The sequence below is a fragment of the Rosa rugosa genome, chromosome 3, assembly GCF_958449725.1.
Source record: "Rosa rugosa chromosome 3, drRosRugo1.1, whole genome shotgun sequence".
Lineage (NCBI taxonomy): Eukaryota > Viridiplantae > Streptophyta > Magnoliopsida > Rosales > Rosaceae > Rosa > Rosa rugosa.
The window spans coordinates 58,644,882-58,666,277 of NC_084822.1; the positions used below are offsets into that span (position 1 = coordinate 58,644,882).

Here is a 21,396-nt window from a genome sequence, read left to right on the forward strand (position 1 = left end):
TGGTTTATCCATCATTCTAGTGCTATTTCTCGAACTGCGTTGATAACTATAATTTGTATGAGTAATTGATAAATCAAAGACGTTGGAGAATATGTATTTGTTAGGAGATTGCCGAGGAAGGAGATTTTTCTTCTGCCTGGAAATTCCTGAAGTGATTGAAAGTCACAGAAAGTTGAGCCCAGTTGGATATTGAACAGAACGTGAGGAAAATTGAAAATTTTACATTGGAACCCAGAATGTGACGGAACATACAAATTCTCAACTTGAACACATTGATACTAACATAATTCTATTAAGAATCTTTGGTATATAGTCTTTTTTTTTTTTTTTTAATTAAAGAGTTCATATCATTTATATAACTTGGAGGGAGCTCCGCTAGGGTATATATAGCTTGGGATATATAATGATATAAAGCTATATAGCTTCATTCTAGGGTAGCTACATTTAGGTTGCTTTAGGGCAGCCTTGCATGACTCAATTCTGATGTAACCCCCGAGTGTGTCATGTTTTGTAATTTCTTACATTCTTGAATTATTAATAGCTTGACGACCCCTTTAAAAAAAAAAGAAGATATTAAATATTTTAATGAAATTGACCCTTGACGACAATCATATCAAATAAATTGGATTATGTTGTAAATATTTAGTTGTTTATGGGCATTATTGATATAGAGATATTATTGTAATTTCACCTTGATCTTATATGTAATCAATAATATACATCCCATTCTCTAGAGAACACTGTGTTGCAGGACCCCACTTGTGGCGGCAAGTGCGGCCGCTTCCAGCCTTCTACTTTGGCTCGTTAGAGCAAGTCCACCCGTTGTCAAGAAATGTCAAGGTCGAAAAGTCAAGGGATCGACCAGTCAAGAAACTGTTCACTGCCACTGGACATGAGTTTCCACCCGTTCTGTTTATTGATCAGTCAGTTACTGTTCATTGATTTTTTTTTTTTTTTTTGGGGTGTAACTATGAAATATAATTTTTTGGGTGTGAGATGTAAAAAAAATCTACCGTATTTATAGAGAAACTTCAGAATTTTTTACTTACCGTTTTGTTACCGTTACCTATATAATCATACATATTAATTATATACCATCAGATCTTCACAATCAATTGCAACCAACGGCCAAGATTAATTGACCGTTGGTTTTAAAATTCCAAACCGCCCAACAGCTGACTGCCACGTCCCTGCGGTTGTCCCTCCCACTGGCGCTATGCGACAAAAACGGCGTCTCCTGCACGCGTGAAGAAATCCAGCGGTACGTGACAAAAAAAGGGCTACTCACGCGCGTCGCAGCATTCAGCCTCTGCACCCCTTCGGCTTACGTCACCCACGTTGCTTCTTAGGCCGAGCTGGCAGCTTCTTCGACTGGGCAAGAATTATGTCAATCCCTTGCCCTATTTCTTGGACTGGGTCAAGAAAATCTCAATTTTGGCTGGTCAAGGAGAAACCGATGGAAGCTACAATTTGGTGTTTGAGGGTCACCACGTCACCAAATCCATGTTTTGGCCGGTCAAGGAGGAACCGGTGGACATGCTCTTAGTTAGGTCTCAATGTCTTGAAGGTGTTGGTGAGAATTGGTAGATTTTGGTGAAGGTTTGATATCGATCGGAGATTTTCTAAAGTTCGGAGTTTCGGGTATTGATTTATGGAAATCCGACTATTGGATTTCCTTCGTTTCTATTCTAGAATGCTAGAATCGATGAAATGATGAAGTTGGTGAAGTTTGATTGGATTCCGAGGAGAATTGAAAGTCTGGGATTTCTAAGGGTCGATGATATCGAGTTTTCGATTTAATTATCATAAAGTTATTTCAGACATTCCGTTTGGTTATTTACAATGTACTTTTGTGTACAGGACAACGTACCAAGCTGTTGCTCGACGAGGAATTTCGTAGCGTGACGCCTAAGTTGTACATTGAGTGGACATTTCGTTTTAGATAAATATATGCATGCAATTACTCAGTACATGGAGGAAAAATTGGGTCTGTGATGCAGGATGTTAGAACTTAGAAGTTCTTTGCATGTGGCAGTGAATTCTTTTAGCAGCAACACAAGTAGGTGGTAGCTAGATGCTAGTAAATACATGATTGATGTGAACATAAGATTGCAAGGAATCCCTCTATTTATTCCTACTTAATAACCAAGTAGGAGTTCAGAAAAGTAGTAGAGAAACAAAAAATAGTCTAGATGCTTAAATCCCCGGGTTAAACTTGATGTTTACAACTAATCTAATGCCTTTTTGAAAGGAACGGAAAAGAAAACAGAGAACAAATTTGGTTCTAATTTGACAATGTAATTTCTTTGAGTGAGAAAATAAAGAGAGTAGTAATTGAAGCGCACAAACAATTTTGAAAGAACTTGCAACAAACAATTTCAGAAAGATAGAACGAGAACTAAGATCAAATAAGATAGATACAGAGACATGGGAATATGGGATACAAGATCAAGAACATACAGTCCGTCAATAACCCATTTGCTGCTATCTCTATCAAGATGACATTCTACTCGATCCACTACTCCACTCCATGGGTGTTGTTGGGGAACACACGGATCACCAACAACACCAGTGGAGTGGAGCAGAATGTCATCTTGAATTCTTGATAAGATGAAAAGGAGGAATCGACCTCGCCCATTGCTTAAGCTGTACAGCACCGCACACTACTACTCCCACGGCCCTTTCTTTTCTTTTCTGCTTTCTCCACTATCCAATTCATTCTCTTAAATAACCTCCACTGGGTTATGGGAAAAAATTCATGTCAATTACATGCATCAACCACCCGAACTCCTCAAAAATGAGATTACAGTGAGCCTCGTCCATGTCGATTGGTCCTGCTTGCTATACGGTTACGGCAAGTCATTTATACATTGTGTCAATCTTAATGCTTTAATGGGTGTTTACAGTACTCATGATAATGTAATGTGAGAGAGCTGACGACGTAACTAAATCAACAAGGAACCAATGTCAGACTAAAAAAGAACAAGGATCCAATATACCAATGGAAATACTAGTTTTACTAGTCCATGAATCAAACATTTCATTCACGGATTAGTGAAAACTTAACATATCAATAGAAATATTAACTTCATTAGTCTGTGAGTCAAACTTAGGACTTTCTATTTATAAATAGAAGATTAATACATTAGACTAAATAGTAATAAGCGATGATATTTACTTTAACAATCCACAATTTTACCTGCAATAAATATATAAAATTAACTAAGATGTATTAGAAGCTTTTAAGATTTACTTGAGTGGTACGGAGAGTTGTGAACTGAGCTGAGATCAATATTACTTAGACCGTGGGTTGGTTCGGTATGGAATCGAGAAACGGGCATAGGATACGTAGTTTATTTAAGGTATATTCCAAGTTCATTTGCTATATTAAGCGATGAAGAATAAAACACGAAAAGCTTCTGATAATTAGATCATTCAGTTAATGAAGTCAGGTAATCAGGTATGGCTTCTTATTATTATTTTTTTTTTGGAGAATGTGTCAGGTATTTATTCAAAAGAACGATATAAATAAATAAATACGACCAATAGAAATAAACTAGCAGGAGAGCCTGCGCGACGCACGGGGCGCTCGGTTTTCACGCCGCATGTATGTGTTTGGGCCTCGTTTTAGTATCTTATTTTCAGTATTGGGATTTTTGTAACTCCTTTCACTGTTTTAGAGTACCTTGTACCATAATTGTTGAGCTTTATCCTCTAGTTAAAAAGAAAATAAAAAAAATTAGGATACGGTCGTAATCCCAATAGCCTAATATATAAATCGGTCCTTTTTATTCTTCTTTGTTTTTCACATTTGCTGGTGCTATAGAGATTTAATAGGACCAATGGATTCTTTGGTAATGCATGGAGGACGACATTGGATGAGAGAGAATAATTTATAAACATGATAGTAAATTATAGGCTATCACTAATTTCCGAGAGGAGAAGCGATACAAGAAAAAGAATGGGAAAGAGGGACAAGAAAATACAACAACACAACAAAAACAACAAAGCCCGAGCCTAGCAGGACAACAAGGCCCCTCGCTCCTCAGCTGATGTAGCGCAGGCGCAACACACTGTTGCTACTGCAATCACAGCCAAAGCCACTGCAGATGCGCAATGATGGACGAATCCAATGGATTAATGCCTTCAGTAAATGTGGCGCAAGTGAGTGCAACCATGCCACTTGCTCAGCCTCTTGTTTGGCGAGTATTGTAAGATTTGCAATTTGAGCATTTCTGCGCCACAATGTGAAACTGCACTTGTGAGCTCTTCCCACAGTCGTTGCACAGAATCGAAACTTGTTTATTTTGATATGGTTCGGGCATTGGTGTAGCTGCGATCTCCATATCATATTTCTCCCATACCTTGGACATATCACAAACTGACTTGGAGCAAAGAGGGCAAGCATATCTGTCGCCAAATACAAGAAGATTAAGACAAATAAACAAGAAAAGGTGTTATAATACTCCGGAAACTAAAATTAAAGAGCATAGCCTCCAAATACTCACTGCAAATGGTCTCTCATCTCTTTCAAGCAATGCTTGTGAATAGTGTGTCCACATGGCATCACTGTAACATCATTTCTTGAGTCGAATAAGAACTGCAAATCAACGTGTGTGTGTTATAGTTCAGCACAGCATATCCTATAGCAACAGGGCATCTAAGAAAGATGATGCCCATCTCAACGAACTGCCACCACTATTCTTACCTCGAAGCAAACAGGGCAGTCATGATGCATTGCTCCTTCCACACAAGGGTGGCTGTTTTTCAGCAGAATTGAGTAGCAGCAGCCTAACAATGAAAACGAGATCAGTCTTACCACTATACAATCAATACATCCAATTTTTATTTATTTAAAAAAAAAAAATTAGGACTTACCACATTTGTAGCAATGAAAGAAATTATCACGCCCCCCAATTCTGTGAAGACGAACACAAGAGATAAAACAGTGGGTTAACATCCAGCGGACAGAATGAACAAAAAAGGAGGACAAGGCAGTAATGAAGTAAAAGAATTCTACCTGCAAATCCCACAGCCATCGCAATGGTACTGTTTCTTCGATATCTGCAAAGAAAGCAGAAAGGATTTTCAGCCTCACAAGCTAGTAACAATAAAGTATCATGATGTCTCATGGCAAGCTAAACACTAAACTACACATAAAAGGCCTGTTCGATTCTCTAATCACCCGAAACAGTCTGCTCCAATATCATGTTAAACAGCTTTGATAAAGTTGGGAACTTACATCATCATCAAATAGCTTGCATGTCTCACAGAAGTATTTGCCCATACATACACCACAGTTGACACAGACTTGTTGAACCTGGTAACAGCAGCAACCAACATAAGAGTATTCAGAAGAGTACATGTCATACTTAAGTCTAGAAGAAATGTGAAATAGAGAACTGAGCGAAGATCTTAGTCAGATATAGTGAAACAACTCAACAGGGACCCAACCTATAACTAGTTAATTACTGCCATTCCACCGTTAAAAACAATCTACACAATTCAATGACTTGGTTATAAATTACCAATAAACAAACTCACCTCTTGCTCAGTGCCACAAAGTGAACATATCACCTGAAACAATACCCACGTACTTCATCAGCTATGTACAAGAGAATTAAGTATAGTTCATGAACAAAGCAAACAGGGGTAAGGTGATGAACATAATCATGAAAGGACTTACCTGTTCGACTTGATGCCGTGGTATGTCATGTCTCAGTTTTGGGTCAACATTAATATTGTTCTGCACACCAATACAAAATTTAGTGAACATTGATTGGAGTCGATAAAGTATCATCAGGAAAATAATTACAGAGACGCACGCTGAGTAATTTGAACACTCACCTTTGCTTCATTATGACAATGGCGACAATCAAAAATCTCATTGCAACAAGGGGCCCTAATGCGGCACCTTCGCCGATAATGCGGACAACTGCAAAAGAAAGGTGTATAATATTATTTCTCCCGACAGATATGGAAGAAGGTGAATAAGGAGAATTAAGAAAGAACATTACCCATACTCTGTGAGTCCTCTATCTAGAGATTCGATGGACTTTTCATTGTCCTTTGCTTCTATCGTGAGCATGCACTTCCCATTTGATAGATGAGAGTGGAACTCCTCCATCACTCTCTGTGTAAGCATTATATGTTGCTTTCTCCAAATGTAGGACAGTGTTTATAAGCTGGTAACAAGGCTAAAGCACCTGCACGTATAAACACGTTTAGGAACACTTGTTAAACACCTTAGGGATAGTTGCCAATCAAGCCAGGCTAACACCCCATGACACTCTGCTTGCTTCTATACTGCTGAAGACTATTGCAATCAGCAACAACAAAATCCAACCAAGGTTGAACAGCTCCAATCAGCATTTCTCCGAGAGGAGGATTCATCAAAACAAATAGTTCTATAAGAACCCAAACAATAACTACAATGCATCATTCAGGATCTCCAGAGCTTCCATCTGTTCAAAGTAAGCAATAACATTGCATCACTTGATTTCTTGAATAACTCCTGGAACCAAATCCAACTATACTGGGCACAACGAACAGAAGCCCCAACCTATGGTAAAAGAAATATATCACACGATCAAATGTGTTCTAAAAAGTTGGAAGAAAAAGGGAAAAAAGTGCGATAGATGGAGAATGTGTTGGTTTTAATAGGCAGGACAGCCCTACCTCAATTGAAAAGTCTGCTTCACGTCGGCATTGAGTACTGGACTTACCCAATAGGCAAAAACTTAAAAGCTATATACCATGATAGAAGATGACTCCCCTTCAAGAACCACTGCATGTCGAGCAATGCTAAAACTTGATCGGTTTCCAGATGACTTTTTCATTGCAACTTGATCGCTTTTAAAAACAACTTGGTGGATGCAATAAGGATATCAAAGTGTTTAGTCCAAGTATGAGCATGAGAACTCATAACCCAGGAAAACACCTGATAAAAGCATTCATTCTCTGCTACATCTGAATTCGAAACACAAGGAAACAAATATGGATGGAACCTAGAGAACAGTTTTGCATAAGGCTGCAGCTGAGACAACCCAAAATATACTGTTTCCCTAACAAGATTTTCAGATATGGTAAGTTCAATGAGGTTTTCAAGAGATATGGGTGACAACAACACAGGGGAAGACATTTTGGGATGAAGATGTGATTATTTTTATTTTTATTTTTATTTTTTTACTTCTGATAAGTTCCCTGATCAGAACCATGAGAAACAAACACCTCTCTGGAGTTGGCATTTTCACTTGCGGTACAGCTAGGATCATCCTGCAGAATACTGCCATACAGAAACCCTGGAGTCCTACATCACCACTCACGGTATAAATAACCAGAGGAAAAAGCCCCTATCTTGCAATGCAACGAACCTTTATGACAGAAATTGATAAAGCAGCCTCCTTCCCTAACTTTTTACATACACCACATAGACACATATCATGCTGCAAGGGAGCTGGACACTCAGATTCAAATTGCGACGTCCCTAATTGAAACTAGACAAGTACCTAGTATCTCTTTCTTTTCTAAATCATCATCGGCCAAAACCAATTGCTTTCTCAAGCAGAATCACCTAGGATAGAGAAGTAAATAAACCGTAACAAATCACAAAAGCCATAACGCAGCATGATTCAAAGCTAAATTTCAGAAAACGGTATCCGTTTCCACCATTTCTCTATGTAACGCTCTCACGTTTCAAGCATCAAAGAAGAACAACCACATGCGCCAATAAACCAAATGTAGACATTGCAAACAATAAGTTAGGTGGGGCTTCTTTCGTAAGGTAAAATCTTGGTAAGCACATAGCACCTTTGATCAGCCACAGCTGACTCCAATAATTACTCCTAAAACTTCAACACGAGATCACACCACAGACTCAAGCTCAACCGAAAGTCAGCAGATTAGGACCAAAAAAAGAGACACAAGCAGCTAAACTATTTAGGAGAAAAAATCATCCAAAACTAAATTGCTTTCAGAAATTACATAAACAAGCCATATTCAAAATTAAATCACAATCATCAGCCAAAAAAAATCAGGAAAACAGAGACACAATAGCAAGCAAGCAAACACGAAGCTCAATCAAATAATAAAACTAGCAAGCAGATCACATCCACGGCCGCACACGCAATGCATCATCAGAACAAAATCTAGGATATGTAAATCAAATCAACACAATTCACAATTCACACGAACAAACAACTCACCTACAGTATGAACAATCAAGCATAAATACTAACGCTAATTCAGTAATCAAATTAAAGAACAATACGAACTCTTAAAAGAACAACGAACTTTCAATCGCACGGACGCAGTAGTCGCCGATCCGAATTCGACACTAAACTCGCCGATCGGAATCTATAACCGGAGCTCCAATTCGCCTCTCTCGATCGATCTGTGCGTGTGTGAGAATCAGAGACAGACAGAGATAGAGAGAAATAATGAAGGAAAGCGATATGAATGAGAGAGAGAATGAGACTGAATTCGAATGGGAGCCAAATTTATATACTACAACCGCATCTTCGACTTCCGAGAGAGCCTTCGAAACGAAAGCTGTGTAGGGCCCACCGGGCTTCCGTTTTCTTTGACAACTGACAGCAGCTCCTAAAAAGTAATTGTCTTGTAAATATCTTCCTGGGGAGCTTTTCATCCGGTGCGAGCGCGTCCCCCGCAAGTGTGGATCGGACGGTTCTGATGGGTTTTTCTTTATCTGGACGGCTGGAAGAGAATGACTAGGGAGGTTACCGTGTGCTTGGGGTTTACTTTGTACGCGTCCTTAAAAGTCGGTTATTTAACATATATATCTAGGTCAGGTATTTCAGCATTGAACGCATCTGCGTGACAGACACGTCATCACTGACCTGGAATTTTGATCGGGTTGTGCTAAAACGACGACGCGTGGTATCCACGATGAATTAATCAATTTACATCCTGCCACGCTTTGCTTGTGGACTAGGTTAGCAATATGACGTGGGAAGAGATATATATGTATGAATGATATATGTTTTTTGTTTTTGCTGTCAATTATTAAATATACGAGATAGTTCTTCTCTCACTCTGAAGTTATCCTATCCTTGCAAGGATATTGGCATATTGCTATGATAGTATGAACCTATGACAAAAGAAGGAAGATGATATTGTTGATAGCAATGAGAGAGAGAGTCCCACGTTGGCAAATCGTGCTAATTGGGGAGATATGTTATTCTAATGCTTGTCCCTTAAGAAAAACATTGCTAATTTCTCTCATTTTCCTCGTGGGAAGTTTCCGATTTGTAGATGTAAAATTAACGGTTTCGATCCGATAAACACTCAACCCTACTCATTGGGTCATGGATCACTTTCTTGTTCATAGGGTTGCATGCCCAAGGCCCACTCAACCTCTCGGGTTAAGAAATGACCATTGGTAATCCAAGGTTGGTAAAAGGCCCAATCATGACTCTGAATGGCGTGTACAATTGGTCTCACTAAAACTCTCTAATCTGCAAGACCGTCTGATCACATAAAAATGCTCCTCCACTACATGTTTCAGTCACATAATTAACATTATACAATAATTTTCCTTCGGATCTTTGAAGATTTCCCATTGCCACAAATCACAATGTGTCCAAGAGTTGATCAGGTCCGTTTGATGAGAAAGAAACGGAAACTGCCCCCAGAAAAACTGTGATTCTGTTCCAGCAATCTCAGCTGTCCTCGCACGTGCCTCCTCCTTTAAACAATCTGCACTTAGCAGTGCCTTGGATTTTTTTCCAACTCCACAGTCCTCCCTTCTTCATCTCTCATGCATATATTGAGCAAAATAGACTGAACCCTATATGTTCTCTCTCGTATGTGATGAAGAGAAAGATTGATCACACTCGCATTGTTCTCATACTCTTCTTTTGCCTCAGCACTGCTACTACTGCCCAAGAACCCCATATTTTCCACAATGCAGGCTTAACAGACTCCCACATCAAGCAAAGGCGGCTCCTTAATGACGGTTCCAGAGGTGAGACTGTCACAATGTCACCCTCGCTTATTTTTCCCAACCCGAGAATCAAGACTGCCTACATTGCCCTCCAAGCATGGAAGCAAGCCATGCTCTCAGACCCTCTGGGACACACAGCCAACTGGGTTGGATCCAATGTCTGCAACTACACTGGAGTCTTCTGTGCTGAAGCTCTCGACCACCCAACAATAGAAACAGTCGCTGGCATCGATCTAAACCATGCTGACATTGCCGGGTACCTCCCAGAAGAGCTTGGCCATCTTTCAGACATTGCATTGTTTCACGTGAACTCCAATCGTTTCTGTGGCACTGTCCCAAAGAGTTTCAGCAAGTTGAAGCTTCTTCATGAGCTTGATCTAAGTAATAACCGGTTTGCTGGGAAATTCCCTCTTGTTGTTCTTCAACTGCCAGTACTTAAATACCTTGACATTCGGTTCAATGAATTTGAAGGTAGAATTCCCAAGGAACTATTTGATAAGCATCTTGATGCCATCTTCCTCAACGACAACAGATTCGCCTATGAACTGCCACATAATTTAGGAAACTCGCCGGTCTCAGTTATTGTTCTTGCAAACAATAAGTTCCACGGATGTTTACCGGCCAGCCTTGGCAACATGTCCAAGAACTTAAACGAGCTGATCCTTACTAGAAATGGGTTGTACTCCTGTTTGCCAGAGGAAATAGGAATGCTCAAGAATCTTACTGTGTTAGATGTGAGTCATAATGGTCTTTTCGGTGAGTTGCCACACGCACTAGGTGAAATGTTGAGCTTGGAGGAGCTGAATGTGGCTCATAACAACCTTACAGGGACTATACCAGAGAGCATTTGTGGGCTTCCAAATCTGAAAAGTTTTAGCTTTGGGTACAACTTTTTCACAGGTGAGCCACCAGTGTGTTTAGATTTGGAAGAGTTTGATGATAGCAGGAATTGTTTGCGGCGTAGGCCAAAGCAGAGATCCATGTTGCAATGTAAATTATTTTTGTCCAAGTCTGTTGGTTGTAGTTCTTTTCGATGCCAACCATCACCGCCGCCACCATCTTCTCCCCCGCCGCCGCCACAACCACAGCATTCTCCTCCACCACCACATTCTCCTCCACCGCCACCACCTTCTCCACCGCCGCCATCCCCACCACCTCCAGTATACTGCATTCACGCTCCACCTCCCCCTCCACCAAATTTCCCGCCACCACCTCCACCAAGTCCTCACTACAATTCACCACCACCCCCATCATCGTCTCCACCAAACTCTCCTCCACCCCCATCTCCGCCACCATCTCCACCAACTTCTCCCCCATCACCATCTTATCCATCCCCACCTCCACCACCCCCTTTACCTCCTTGTAAAGAACCTTCTCCACCTCCGTCTCCACCACCATGTCTGGAATATTCTCCACCTCCACCACCTACTCCAGCATGAGATTGCCTGTTGCCACCAATTATTGCCATCATGGGGCACCACCTCCACCATTTTACTAGTGAATCCTTCAATTTCTTCTCCACCTCCTAGACAGCTTAGACACGTATACAGTTTAGTTACTTCCATGACCTGGAAAAGCATTTCCACATCTGGTGTAAATTGCCATGAATTCTTCATCTCTACAACTGCAAACAAAGACGCAGGAAACAAATGAGATCATCAATTTCCCACGAGGATAAGGTGAACAGAAGGCGAATGGGAGCACGGAGCATAGAAAAGGGTTCTATTTTTATTTTTTTCCTTATTTGAAACATCTATGTTTCTTTAGTAGATAATAAGTTTGGAAGATTTAGAGTAATAGGTGCTCAGCATGTATTAATTTTTAATTCTGATATTTTCTTTTATAGGAAGATTCTATACAAGTTAACTCTTTGTTCTACAATCTTATATTTATGGATTCCACAATATCATAAATCTCAACTCGTTGTGAGTTCTAAAGCATTTTCCTTTGGTTATGTTGTGAGCTTTCTGTTGTCCTTTTTGTGCAACTACTTGTTTATTTAAATTAAACCTGAATGGTACATTGTTGTGTAACAGTTATTAAAGCAGTAAACTGAATACAGTGTTGATTACGGAAAAAAAAAAGAGAAAAAAAAGAAGTTCAGAGAGATGATTGATGAGCTTTAAATCCTGGGGGCTCCAACATGGCAAAACCCCAAAAAGGGGTGATTGAGTAAACAATTTTCTTTCTTTTGACTAAAGGTTTGTGACAACAGGGCGCCAAGTAAAGCATGAAACCTCTGTGAGTAAGAGCCCATCAAGTGGGCAAATGGCCTTGAGCTCATTGAATCTAACGGGCACAGAAGGATTTACTGGTTCAAACAAAAACAAGAACAAAAGAAATTTGTGTGCATTGCTTTCAAGTTATCAAACAACAACTATACTCAATATTTAGTAGCAACTAATTTTCTAAATCTCATTCTTGAAGAAATCATTAATGGAACACCTTACAATATGTTAACCAACGCAGCCGAAAACCAAACAGTTTGACTTAAAAGTTCTTTTCAATATCCTTATTCTAAAACAGTAAATGACAAAAACAATAACAAAAACAAGAGCAAAAGAAATTCGTGTGCATTGCTTTCAAGTTTTCAACCAACCACTATACTCGGTATTTAGTAGCAACTAATTTTCAAAATCTCATTCTTAAAAGAAATCATTAATGGAACACCTTACATGTTAACCAACGCAGCCGAAAACCAAACAGTTTACTTAAAAGTTCTTTTCAATGACCTTCTTCTAAAAAAGTAAATGGCAATGATGAAAACTTCCACGATTATAAGTGTGAAAGCATTAAAAACATACCTCTGCAGTGTCACAGCTGAGATAGAGAGAGAGAGAAAGAGACTTGAATGCCAAAGCATTTAGAAGTTTTCCATGCGAAGTCTGACTGTACAAGTATTAACGCACATTAGCTTAACATCCTCAGTGAAAGCCTGGGCATATAAGAATCTCCTTTGGATGGCCTAATCAAGGGAGATGAGGGAAAAGTATACTGTCTGCTACATGAGAGTCAATCTCTGAAGGTAACGACTGGAGCAACCCACTATTGGATAAATCTTCCAAGCCTTTGATGTCCTGTTGCAAGCGGGTTGCATGTAAAATAGCATGATCAAGAACTATAGGATCATCTGGGGGATTTTGTAGAAGGGTAAGCAAAGCCTGCCTATAAACTTGGGCAGCCAATAAAGGTCTCGCAACCTGCCGACTTTTACACAAGATTGCCACCTTGATGATATGCTTACAGAGATTACCCAGCATCGACGAAGGGCAATCACACAAAGAGAATTCTGAACCAGGGTTCCAGATCGTGTACGCCACGCTTCTGTCTGATTGTGAGATGACTTTTGCATACTGTAGATTTTGCTCATCAATTATGACATCAACATCTAGGATCTGCAAAGCCTGATACCAAGAATTGGTTAAGAAAGACCTGTCCCTCAGATTTTCAAAACACCCAGTCTCTACGCTATATTGGTCCAACCAATAGGATGATTGGAATTCAGTTGTAAGTGTGTGGATTAACCAGTCAACTCTTGACCAGGAGCTAGAATATTGCTCATTGAAAAGCTTGGATTTCAACCTTAAATGATAGGACTCAACTGCAGCATTCGGCTCTGGACTGGCCACAGGAAGAGACCTTATACCATTGACCCACAACTCTGCACAGCAACAGCATATGTCATAATGCTAATACCAATGTTTCAAATAACAATACAATGCCGGTTCCTATGTGGCTTGTTGGTTTCAGGTTACTTTCTAAATCCATGAACGTTCTAGGTTCAACCAGTAACCAGATTCTAACAAAACATGCAACAACCTAGTTCACATATCATCAACCATAACCCTCCTTCCACTGGGCTTGGGACAGGTGATGTAAAATGTGAAGGCACCCAAAAAACAGATTTGAAAGACAAAAGTCAACAGTCTCATGAAGTTAAGGCATTGGTTCTTTGACAGAATTCAGGTATGTCAGCCTGGCTAAAAGAAAATATGTATTCTTTGATGCATTAAAAGGTCAAGCATAAATGAGAAACTACCTATATTTGGTAACCATCGCCTCTTAAAGTAATCCATAAAAGCACATTGATCAACAAATACTTGCAGAAACTCTTCAACAGCATCCATAGCATTTGGCCCACTTCTTGTACAATACAACAGCCAACCTAAGTGCTTAAACATCTCTCGCTGCACATCAAAGTTTCTGCATGTCTTTAAAAGGCTTCTTATCCAAGCACGCCGAACATGCCAGATGCATAATAAAACCCGGCATTGAAAAGCCTCTCTGCCAATTGAGAAAGAAACACAGTGAGCTTTCAATTTCAAACCAATATTTTAAGAGACAACTGCATAGGGAAGTCTAATAATATTACCTTATTATAGAAATCTCAACGGAAGGATCATCTACAAAAAAGGCATCAAGTCTCCATCTTGGATCCTTGGTTTGAATTCTTTCAGCCAGTAACCCAATCCACTTGTGGATATCTTGACTGCCGAGAGAAGATGTAATGATCCAAGCAACTGGTATTGCATTATGGGATGGGTCGAAAACAAGTAATGTCGACAAGGGATACTGTTGATAGAGCCAAAAGTTACAACATCTAATAGTACAGCTAAGATCTCAGGTAAAATGATGTTTTGAATAAGCACAGAGAGGAGGCCGCTGAGTATTCATCAAAAACAGCAAACTTTTTCTTTGTAAACAACAGACAAAGATTTGATAAAACAAAAACGGCTGACCAAAAGTACTAACAGTCAAAGATGTATAGTCACCAGATGACCTGAACCCAAACCACCGTTGCAGTATTTTTGGAAGGAGGAAAGAGTATAGATTACATGTGCCACCAGCTCATCATGCCATTACATGCAAGTGATGCAACTTTGTAGTTTTTAAAGTTGATTATGGAAGAATAAACAGTTTCAGGTAACATAATACTACATGTTTCTGACTTAGATGCCTCTTGATCCTAAATACCTTCATAATTATTCTAAAAGTATTTTCCTTGTTTTTTTCTTTTTTCTTTTTGGGTGGTGGTGGTGTGTTTTGGGGGGGGGGGGGGGGGGGGGGGGGGGTGTGTTTCCCAACCTCACATAATCCCAAATAATGTTATTCAATTTAAATTCCATACCATTTCAAAATCTTAGATAATTGTACCTGCATGCAAATATTCTAAAACCATGGCCTTACTTGACTGCTGGGAATGTTTCTAGCATGGACATCAAACATCATGTAAATCTTGATATATGTAACTAGAAAAAGCAATCAATATACCTTCAATTTCTTGAAGCCAAATCTTGAATGGAAAGCTACATAACTATTATGTCCATATTGGAGCATCTGCTGCAGCTGCCAATCTGTCTGTATCCCTAAGACAAATGGTTCTGAATTAGAGCTGTCTTCAAAGTAGAAAACATGCTTACGATGGCGTTGAACCCAAATCTTTACACTGCATCCATCATCTGCATGTAGCTCATGAGAAGAATTACGAATCAGCCTTTCCATGTTACGAACATCACTACGACTCAGAAAATCATCACGGTTAAGGGGTCCTCCATGCTCCTGGACTACCTCCATGTGATGCTGAATTATATTGTCCAAAGGTATTCCAGCATAAAGCATAGACATCACTTTCAGGCGTTGCTCCTCCGAAATTCGTGGAGCATACATAGCTCTCGTTCCCATAGAATCACGATCAAGTATGCCATGACAAGGGGCTCCTGATTTATCTACATGCGTTCTCTGGTTATAGATAATAAGAGCAATGAGTGGCCGTGTATATAAGCGTTTTACAGTAAAATGGCAGAGGCAGCCTCTCATCATGTGACGCCGCCCAGGCCTGCTCCCCTTTCCTGATGCAGGCTTCATCATACTAGAACCATCCACCATACCGGATTCACTTTCTCTGTAGTCTTCAGGGCCATAAGAACACCAGTATCTGATGAACCACCATACATAAAAGTATCTTGTTCAGATTTAAGTTGACTATCATTGTTCCTTTTTTATTTATTTGCACAGATTGAAGATCATTGCAATGCATTCAACTTTATCTATGTAATGATATAATTACAGCAGACAATAATTTCAAGTCAAAATTAATATTCTCTGACACTAGATTACTGAGCTTAAATTAATTGTACAACATTTCTATTAAAAAGAAGGAGAAATTGGAGTATAGAGACAACATACGTACAGTGTATATTCAAGATAGCCATCGACCCTCGGCTTGCTTACGCTCCCTTCAGCTCTCTTTCTTTTTGACTCAATGCGGAAGCTGGCAGGGCAATCAGCATTTGAAGATTCTCCTTTCACAAAATCATCCACTCGAGCAAATGGGATGAGGGCAATATCATCACCACCCTGGCGACCGCCTTCTACTTTTACCCATTTGATATGAGCAGCAGAAAACTCGGGACACGCAGGATCTTGCACCGGAAGATTAAGAATGTCCTCCATTCTAGCCATCTGTATAGGCATAGCAAAATGAAAATGAAAATCAAAGCAAAGCAATAGAGAGAGAGAGAATATGAATATAATTTCAAACTTCAACACTGCATTGCTCCTTACAAAAGTCATAAGGTTTTCCTTCAATCCTCTAACTCTATATATAAACAAGTAAAACATGAAGATTCAAAGCAAATTGGAATAACCAACTGAAGTTGTAACAGAAAAGCACAAAAAGAAGTTGAAAAGACTTCTGTGAGGTAAAAGCATTTACCTTGTGGTCATGGCCCTTCATGATTCTCCAACTCCGCAAGTGAAATTTTCTTGGAAACTGAAAGACCCAGAAAGAAAGAGTAGCCGAGAAAAGAAAAAGAATACATACAACAAGGTTTAGGTAAATTTGAAGAGGGATGCGATGCGAGAGAGGTCTTCCAGCTTTCAATGGAGTTTCAATGATCAGTCCGACCTCCTCCTCAGAAAGAAAATTAGAATTCTTTCTCTTTTCCTTTTGGGCTTTCTTTGGACCAGACCCGAACCTTGATCACAAAGCCCAATCTTTTATATATTCTTCTATTCTTATGATTTATAAATTAGTTCTATACTTCTATTAGATTAAAAAAAAAAAAAAATGAAACTAGCACCAATTATGAGATCGACATGCACAATTCAGCTCATTGTAACCCTCCAAGGCTCCAAAGAATATGCAACCTAAGCCAACAACTTTCGGCTACGGAATTTCAATACTCTAGGTGTACGTTTCCTACTGCTTTAAGGCATTATATTAATTAACTACTTTGTTTACTCCACTTTTGCGTCTTCTGGTCTTGACAGAAGCAAGCAAATCCAACAATTTCCGATAAGCACTCAATTGGTATATTGCAATTGCGCGCCACCATTTATTTTCACCCTAGCTAGCTATTTGTTAGGAAACACGTACTTTTTTGCAGACTTGCAATTAGGTTTGGAATTGAGGTTAATTAGATTCAAAACCCCTAAATCAAAATGTGACCCTCCCACCTGAAAAGTTTTGATGTGAAATGAGTCAAATGATGAGTTGACAAGATAACTGATCAAGAGCAACTACTTGATTATGGGAATGACAGAATTCAATTCATGCTGGCCGGAATTCTGGGCTTCTGGCCTCATACTCTTTCTGACGTTCATGCTGGATACGATCTGTTTGAGGACGGATCCAATTGTCCCTTATCAGTCCTTCAATTTGTTCTTTCAGTAGCATATATATTCTCCTTTTGAAAATTTTGGGCTCCCTCCGCACCAGCACGTGAACTGATGGATTTCTCTAAAACCTCAAGCACTTTTCCTGTGAGCCCCGGAAAATTTATCAAGCTTAAATTGAGATCGTTCGACAAACTATTTATTTACGATCTCGGTAATTGTCAAAGTACTCGAGAATATTTTCAGAAATTTCCACCAAGTGAAATCCTCAACTTAGGAGTTGGATAATAACGTACACCGCACGACGAGTTCGTGGAAATTTTCAGAGATTTATTCGGATACCCGGGCTATTTATCGTGGTAGTCTGAAGTTTTGGGATATTAGAAATTAATTCAAGAAGTAGAAACACGTGGAGCAATCCTGTCCATCTATTCTCTCTCCACCGCTTGATCTGGGCCCTTGATTTCATTTTAAAGGAAGGGGACCAAGTCAGAATGGATCCAGAATGATCGAGAGAGAGAAAGAGGGAGAGCTGGGAGCTCTCTGACCCGACACCTCAACCCGGTCGGCGCTCCACCGTCAGGCCACCTCCGGCCGGCGCACGGACACCATCGCCTTCGTCTCATCGTCGCCGTCACGATTGTGGTATTCGATCGCCCATGCACCGGACGAGGAGGGAGAAACGACAGTGAGAAGATCGGACTGCTCCGGCGAAGTTCAGCCATTTCCGGCCATTGTTCAGGGCGCATTCGGTATGAAACTTCATCTTCTCGTCGTGCTCTACATGTTAGTCTAATTAGTTCTCCAATTCAATCAACTTTAACTCATCTTCGTTTCTGGGTTACTTCTGCCTCCGTCGCGGTACCTCAACGCCGGCAGTTTCTCGGCCTCTCCTCGGCTTAGTTTTGGCTTGGGTGTATTCATAGGAGCAAGCTGACATCAATTGGAGCAGAAAGCCCGAACTTGCTGGGTTGCAGACGTCGAACTCCATTACCGGTTGAGCTTCGAATTAGGTAGGACGGAGTTGATCGACTCGGCGTCGACTAGGCTATCTCCGGAAATTGTGTTCTTCGTCATCGAGGTTTCATCTGCAAATTCTGCCCCAGAAGGTAAAATTGAGGTTCTGTACTTCTGGGTACTCTTGATAGATTTGTTGAATTGTGGTGTTTGGTTGAAATTGGACTATCCTGGGTACGAGCTTGATTACATGCACATAGTGGTTGTTTTGAATGGGTTATGATTATCAAGTTTGATATTCTGTTAGTGTTGCTATGGCTGATAGTCGTATGTTGTCTTGATGACTTTTGTTCAGGACTAATACTAGTGTTGAATTGAAATTATATGGTGGAAGTGGCTTAAAGTAATATATGGGTGTCCAGAGTAAATTAGGTACACCCATATCGAGTCAGAATTATGTTGGAAAATATTGGGTGTCCATAGTAATTCCGTCGAATCACTATGCGACACAATCGTTAAGCAAAGTGAACTTATTCGTTGGCGAAATTGAGAATTTGATGTAACATTCGGTTGCTTGAGTATTATCGGAAAGGGTAATAAGTAAAGAGATGAAAAGTAATATATTTTGTGGCCTTAGTAATTTGGGTACACTCAATGTATAAACATGTGTATTTGGTCGACATTACCATTTAAATGGTCGGTAATCTGGGTTAATTATCGAACTTGTCGAGATTGGTCAAACGTGGTCAAACGGGTCAGTGTTAGTCAAACATGGTCAAATGGTCAAAGTAGTCAACCCTTGGTCAACTCCTGGTCAAACCAGGAAAAGTTGGTTTGGACGATATATTAATCTTCGAGATTTCGTTTAACTGTTCAAAAGTTATTAACTATCGAAATGTCGGAATCTAGGACTCCAGTTACCCGAGGAACAGAAGGTTCGCAACTCTCGGAGTACGTGAGAGAACGCATCGGAATCCAGGTAGGGATTCAGGACTCTCCTCGGTTGGTGATTTTCTTTTATATTTTATTAATGTGATGCATGATAAGTGGTATGGGTTGGTTATGTAAAATGCAATGCATACTAACCAATCCGTGAGAAAATGTGTGATGGCTTGAGAGCGAAGGGTGGCTCTGACTTCCTTGGGTTCGATCCCCTTAACCTCCGGAGGGTTAGTTACGCCAGTCGTCCGGGTATTCCGATTGTAATGACGGGCCCGGTACGTGTGTGTAGCTAGGTAGTGGACGCTCTCGCTACGCTTACCTGGTGATAAATTAATTTGAGGTAAGGTCGTGTAGTGGGTCTATGGGACCGGCCATCAGGTAATACTTGGATTTGGCGCCGTATTTATTTAAGCATCATGCATCGGTTTTCAAGTTGAAAATCATTAAAGTTTGTCGTTCTTTTAAATATTTGGTTTAAATATGTTTTCATACTGGGCAGCCCAAATGTTTGTTTATTGGTTTTGAGTCTAGTTGAGGTAGAGTTCCTGTTGAGCAGCGAGGACGAAAGCTCACCCCCTACAACAGTATGGATGCAGGTACTGTGCACTGGTGACGGGACAATGGCGGACGGAGCTGGGTGTGCGGAACAAGTTTGGTAAACCGCCTTCTGGGCTTTATTCTGCTTTTTATTTCTCGAACTTTGTGTCCCGGAATTCTTGGGTCAAACGCGGTTAAATTCCTAGTCCTTAAATCTTGTGCCTCCTGAGTGAGCATTCATTTCAAGTCTGGACGAACAAAATGATTTTTGGGCAACTCAAAGATTTTCACCTCAAAAATATTTCTAGCTTTCGCTGTGTTTTACGAAAAGTTTTCAAACAAAATGCCTAGCGGTTCTCTAGAATGTAAATTGAGCGTTCGATTTATGTTTTAGAGGCTCGCGGCACTGTGACGTGCTTAAGCTGGTGAGGTGCAGCTTGGGGCGTTACATTTCCGATCCGCACCAGAGGTTCAAGTACTTGATCTTTGCACCATTAGCATGAATTTATTATATTATATCATTGATTCCTTTTTTTCTTTTCTTTTTTCCAAAAGGGGCAAACAGCCCAGAAAACAACGAAAAAATGAAAAACTAGCCAGCATCGCTGGCATTGAAACTCCTAGCTATAGGAGCTCCAACAATATCATCTAATAGGGCTTTAGTGATTAAAGCAGGAGGATCATGAAGGGTGCATATTCCTGTAGCATGAAGAGTACTATTCTTAGCCAAAAGATCAGCAACCACATTGCGCTCGCGATGAACATACTGGAGCTAAACTGACTCAAACTCATTCATAATCTTCCTGCAATTTATAAACAAGGTTCCCAAAGGATGTAGCTCAATATTGTCACCGTTCATGAGATTCACCCTCTTTCCTTCTTAAATAAATAATATATTTTTTCGTTAATAATCTCTCATCCTTAAATAAGTTTTTTTTTCTTTGATAAAAAAATGTCAGCCCATTATATAGATTCAGCAAGCAGTACAAAAACGAAACACCCCTATAGGGTCGACAGAAAGAAAAATCGTTTCTCAGAGTACCCTGAGACTCCTATTCTAGAACAAGAACCCAAATACCCCCAGTACACCCACCTTTCAGAAAATCCACGCACCATTATTTCAAACAAAGACTTAGGAACTCCGAAACATAGTAAAAAAACCCTCAGAGCTACTAGTCTTTGCGACCAAGATAAAAGAGGATGAAGAATCACCATCCACTCCGTCTTCATTCATCAGAGCTGCCCCAATTGAGAAGTTCCAATCAATCTCAGCCCAGGAAGAAATCCTTGCAGCCCAAAATCCAGCCCATAAGAAACCCACCATCCAAACTCGAGCCCAACAGCCCCAACCATGAGCAAAAATCCATCTCAAGCCCAAC

General features: G+C 40.1%; 3 protein-coding genes and 1 long non-coding RNA gene across 7 annotated transcripts; 2 read left to right on the forward strand and 2 right to left on the reverse strand.

Moving 5' to 3' along the window:
- Window positions 1-3,874: 3,874 nt before the first annotated feature.
- On the reverse strand, window positions 3,875-8,487 carry LOC133740577 (probable E3 ubiquitin-protein ligase RZFP34). The gene is made up of 11 exons (XM_062168525.1): window positions 6,679-8,487; window positions 6,018-6,562; window positions 5,848-5,935; window positions 5,687-5,746; window positions 5,545-5,577; window positions 5,243-5,320; window positions 5,021-5,064; window positions 4,879-4,919; window positions 4,709-4,791; window positions 4,509-4,600; window positions 3,875-4,410 (listed from the first exon to the last, which is right to left on the reverse strand). The coding sequence occupies exons 2-11, from the start codon at window positions 6,143-6,145 to the stop codon at window positions 4,188-4,190; spliced, it is 870 nt and encodes a 289-aa protein (XP_062024509.1). The 5' UTR covers window positions 6,146-6,562; window positions 6,679-8,487; the 3' UTR covers window positions 3,875-4,187.
- Window positions 8,488-9,272: 785 nt separating this feature from the next.
- LOC133736610 (leucine-rich repeat extensin-like protein 3) lies at window positions 9,273-11,726 on the forward strand. Its single transcript, XM_062164161.1, has one exon. The coding sequence runs from the start codon at window positions 9,832-9,834 to the stop codon at window positions 11,401-11,403; it is 1,572 nt and encodes a 523-aa protein (XP_062020145.1). The 5' UTR covers window positions 9,273-9,831; the 3' UTR covers window positions 11,404-11,726.
- LOC133736609 (uncharacterized) lies at window positions 11,449-16,876 on the reverse strand. The gene is made up of 7 exons (XM_062164159.1): window positions 16,680-16,876; window positions 16,155-16,426; window positions 15,236-15,899; window positions 14,337-14,536; window positions 14,004-14,248; window positions 12,769-13,625; window positions 11,449-11,588 (listed from the first exon to the last, which is right to left on the reverse strand). Exons 1-6 carry the CDS (start codon window positions 16,698-16,700, stop codon window positions 12,934-12,936), a joined length of 2,094 nt encoding a protein of 697 aa, XP_062020143.1. The 5' UTR covers window positions 16,701-16,876; the 3' UTR covers window positions 11,449-11,588; window positions 12,769-12,933.
- Window positions 16,877-18,074: 1,198 nt separating this feature from the next.
- Window positions 18,075-21,143, forward strand: LOC133741025 (uncharacterized). 4 transcript variants are annotated; one of them, XR_009861559.1, is made up of 5 exons: window positions 18,075-18,333; window positions 18,461-18,690; window positions 19,448-19,517; window positions 20,066-20,135; window positions 20,681-21,143. It is a non-coding gene; the product is annotated as an uncharacterized LOC133741025 (long non-coding RNA). The 4 variants fall into 4 exon arrangements; XR_009861558.1 differs by having other exon boundaries at window positions 20,690-21,142; XR_009861557.1 differs by having other exon boundaries at window positions 20,693-21,142.
- Window positions 21,144-21,396: the final 253 nt, after the last annotated feature.

Excerpts from the sequence above, each read along its gene's own strand:
- LOC133740577 (XM_062168525.1), bottom strand. The coding sequence starts at position 6,145 with ATGCTTACACAGAGAGTGATGGAGGAGTTCCACTCTCATCTATCAAAT. Across the intron at positions 5,747-5,847 it reads ATTGTCATAATGAAGCAAAG|AACAATATTAATGTTGACCC; the intron begins GTGAGTGTTCAA and ends ATTGGTGTGCAG. Across the intron at positions 4,411-4,508 it reads GAGATGAGAGACCATTTGCA|ATATGCTTGCCCTCTTTGCT; the intron begins GTGAGTATTTGG and ends ATTTGGCGACAG.
- LOC133736610 (XM_062164161.1), top strand. The coding sequence starts at position 9,832 with ATGAAGAGAAAGATTGATCACACTCGCATTGTTCTCATACTCTTCTTT.
- LOC133736609 (XM_062164159.1), bottom strand. The coding sequence starts at position 16,700 with ATGAAGGGCCATGACCACAAG. Across the intron at positions 14,249-14,336 it reads GTTGAGATTTCTATAATAAG|AGAGGCTTTTCAATGCCGGG; the intron begins GTAATATTATTA and ends CTCAATTGGCAG. Across the intron at positions 13,626-14,003 it reads GCGATGGTTACCAAATATAG|AGTTGTGGGTCAATGGTATA; the intron begins GTAGTTTCTCAT and ends GTTGCTGTGCAG.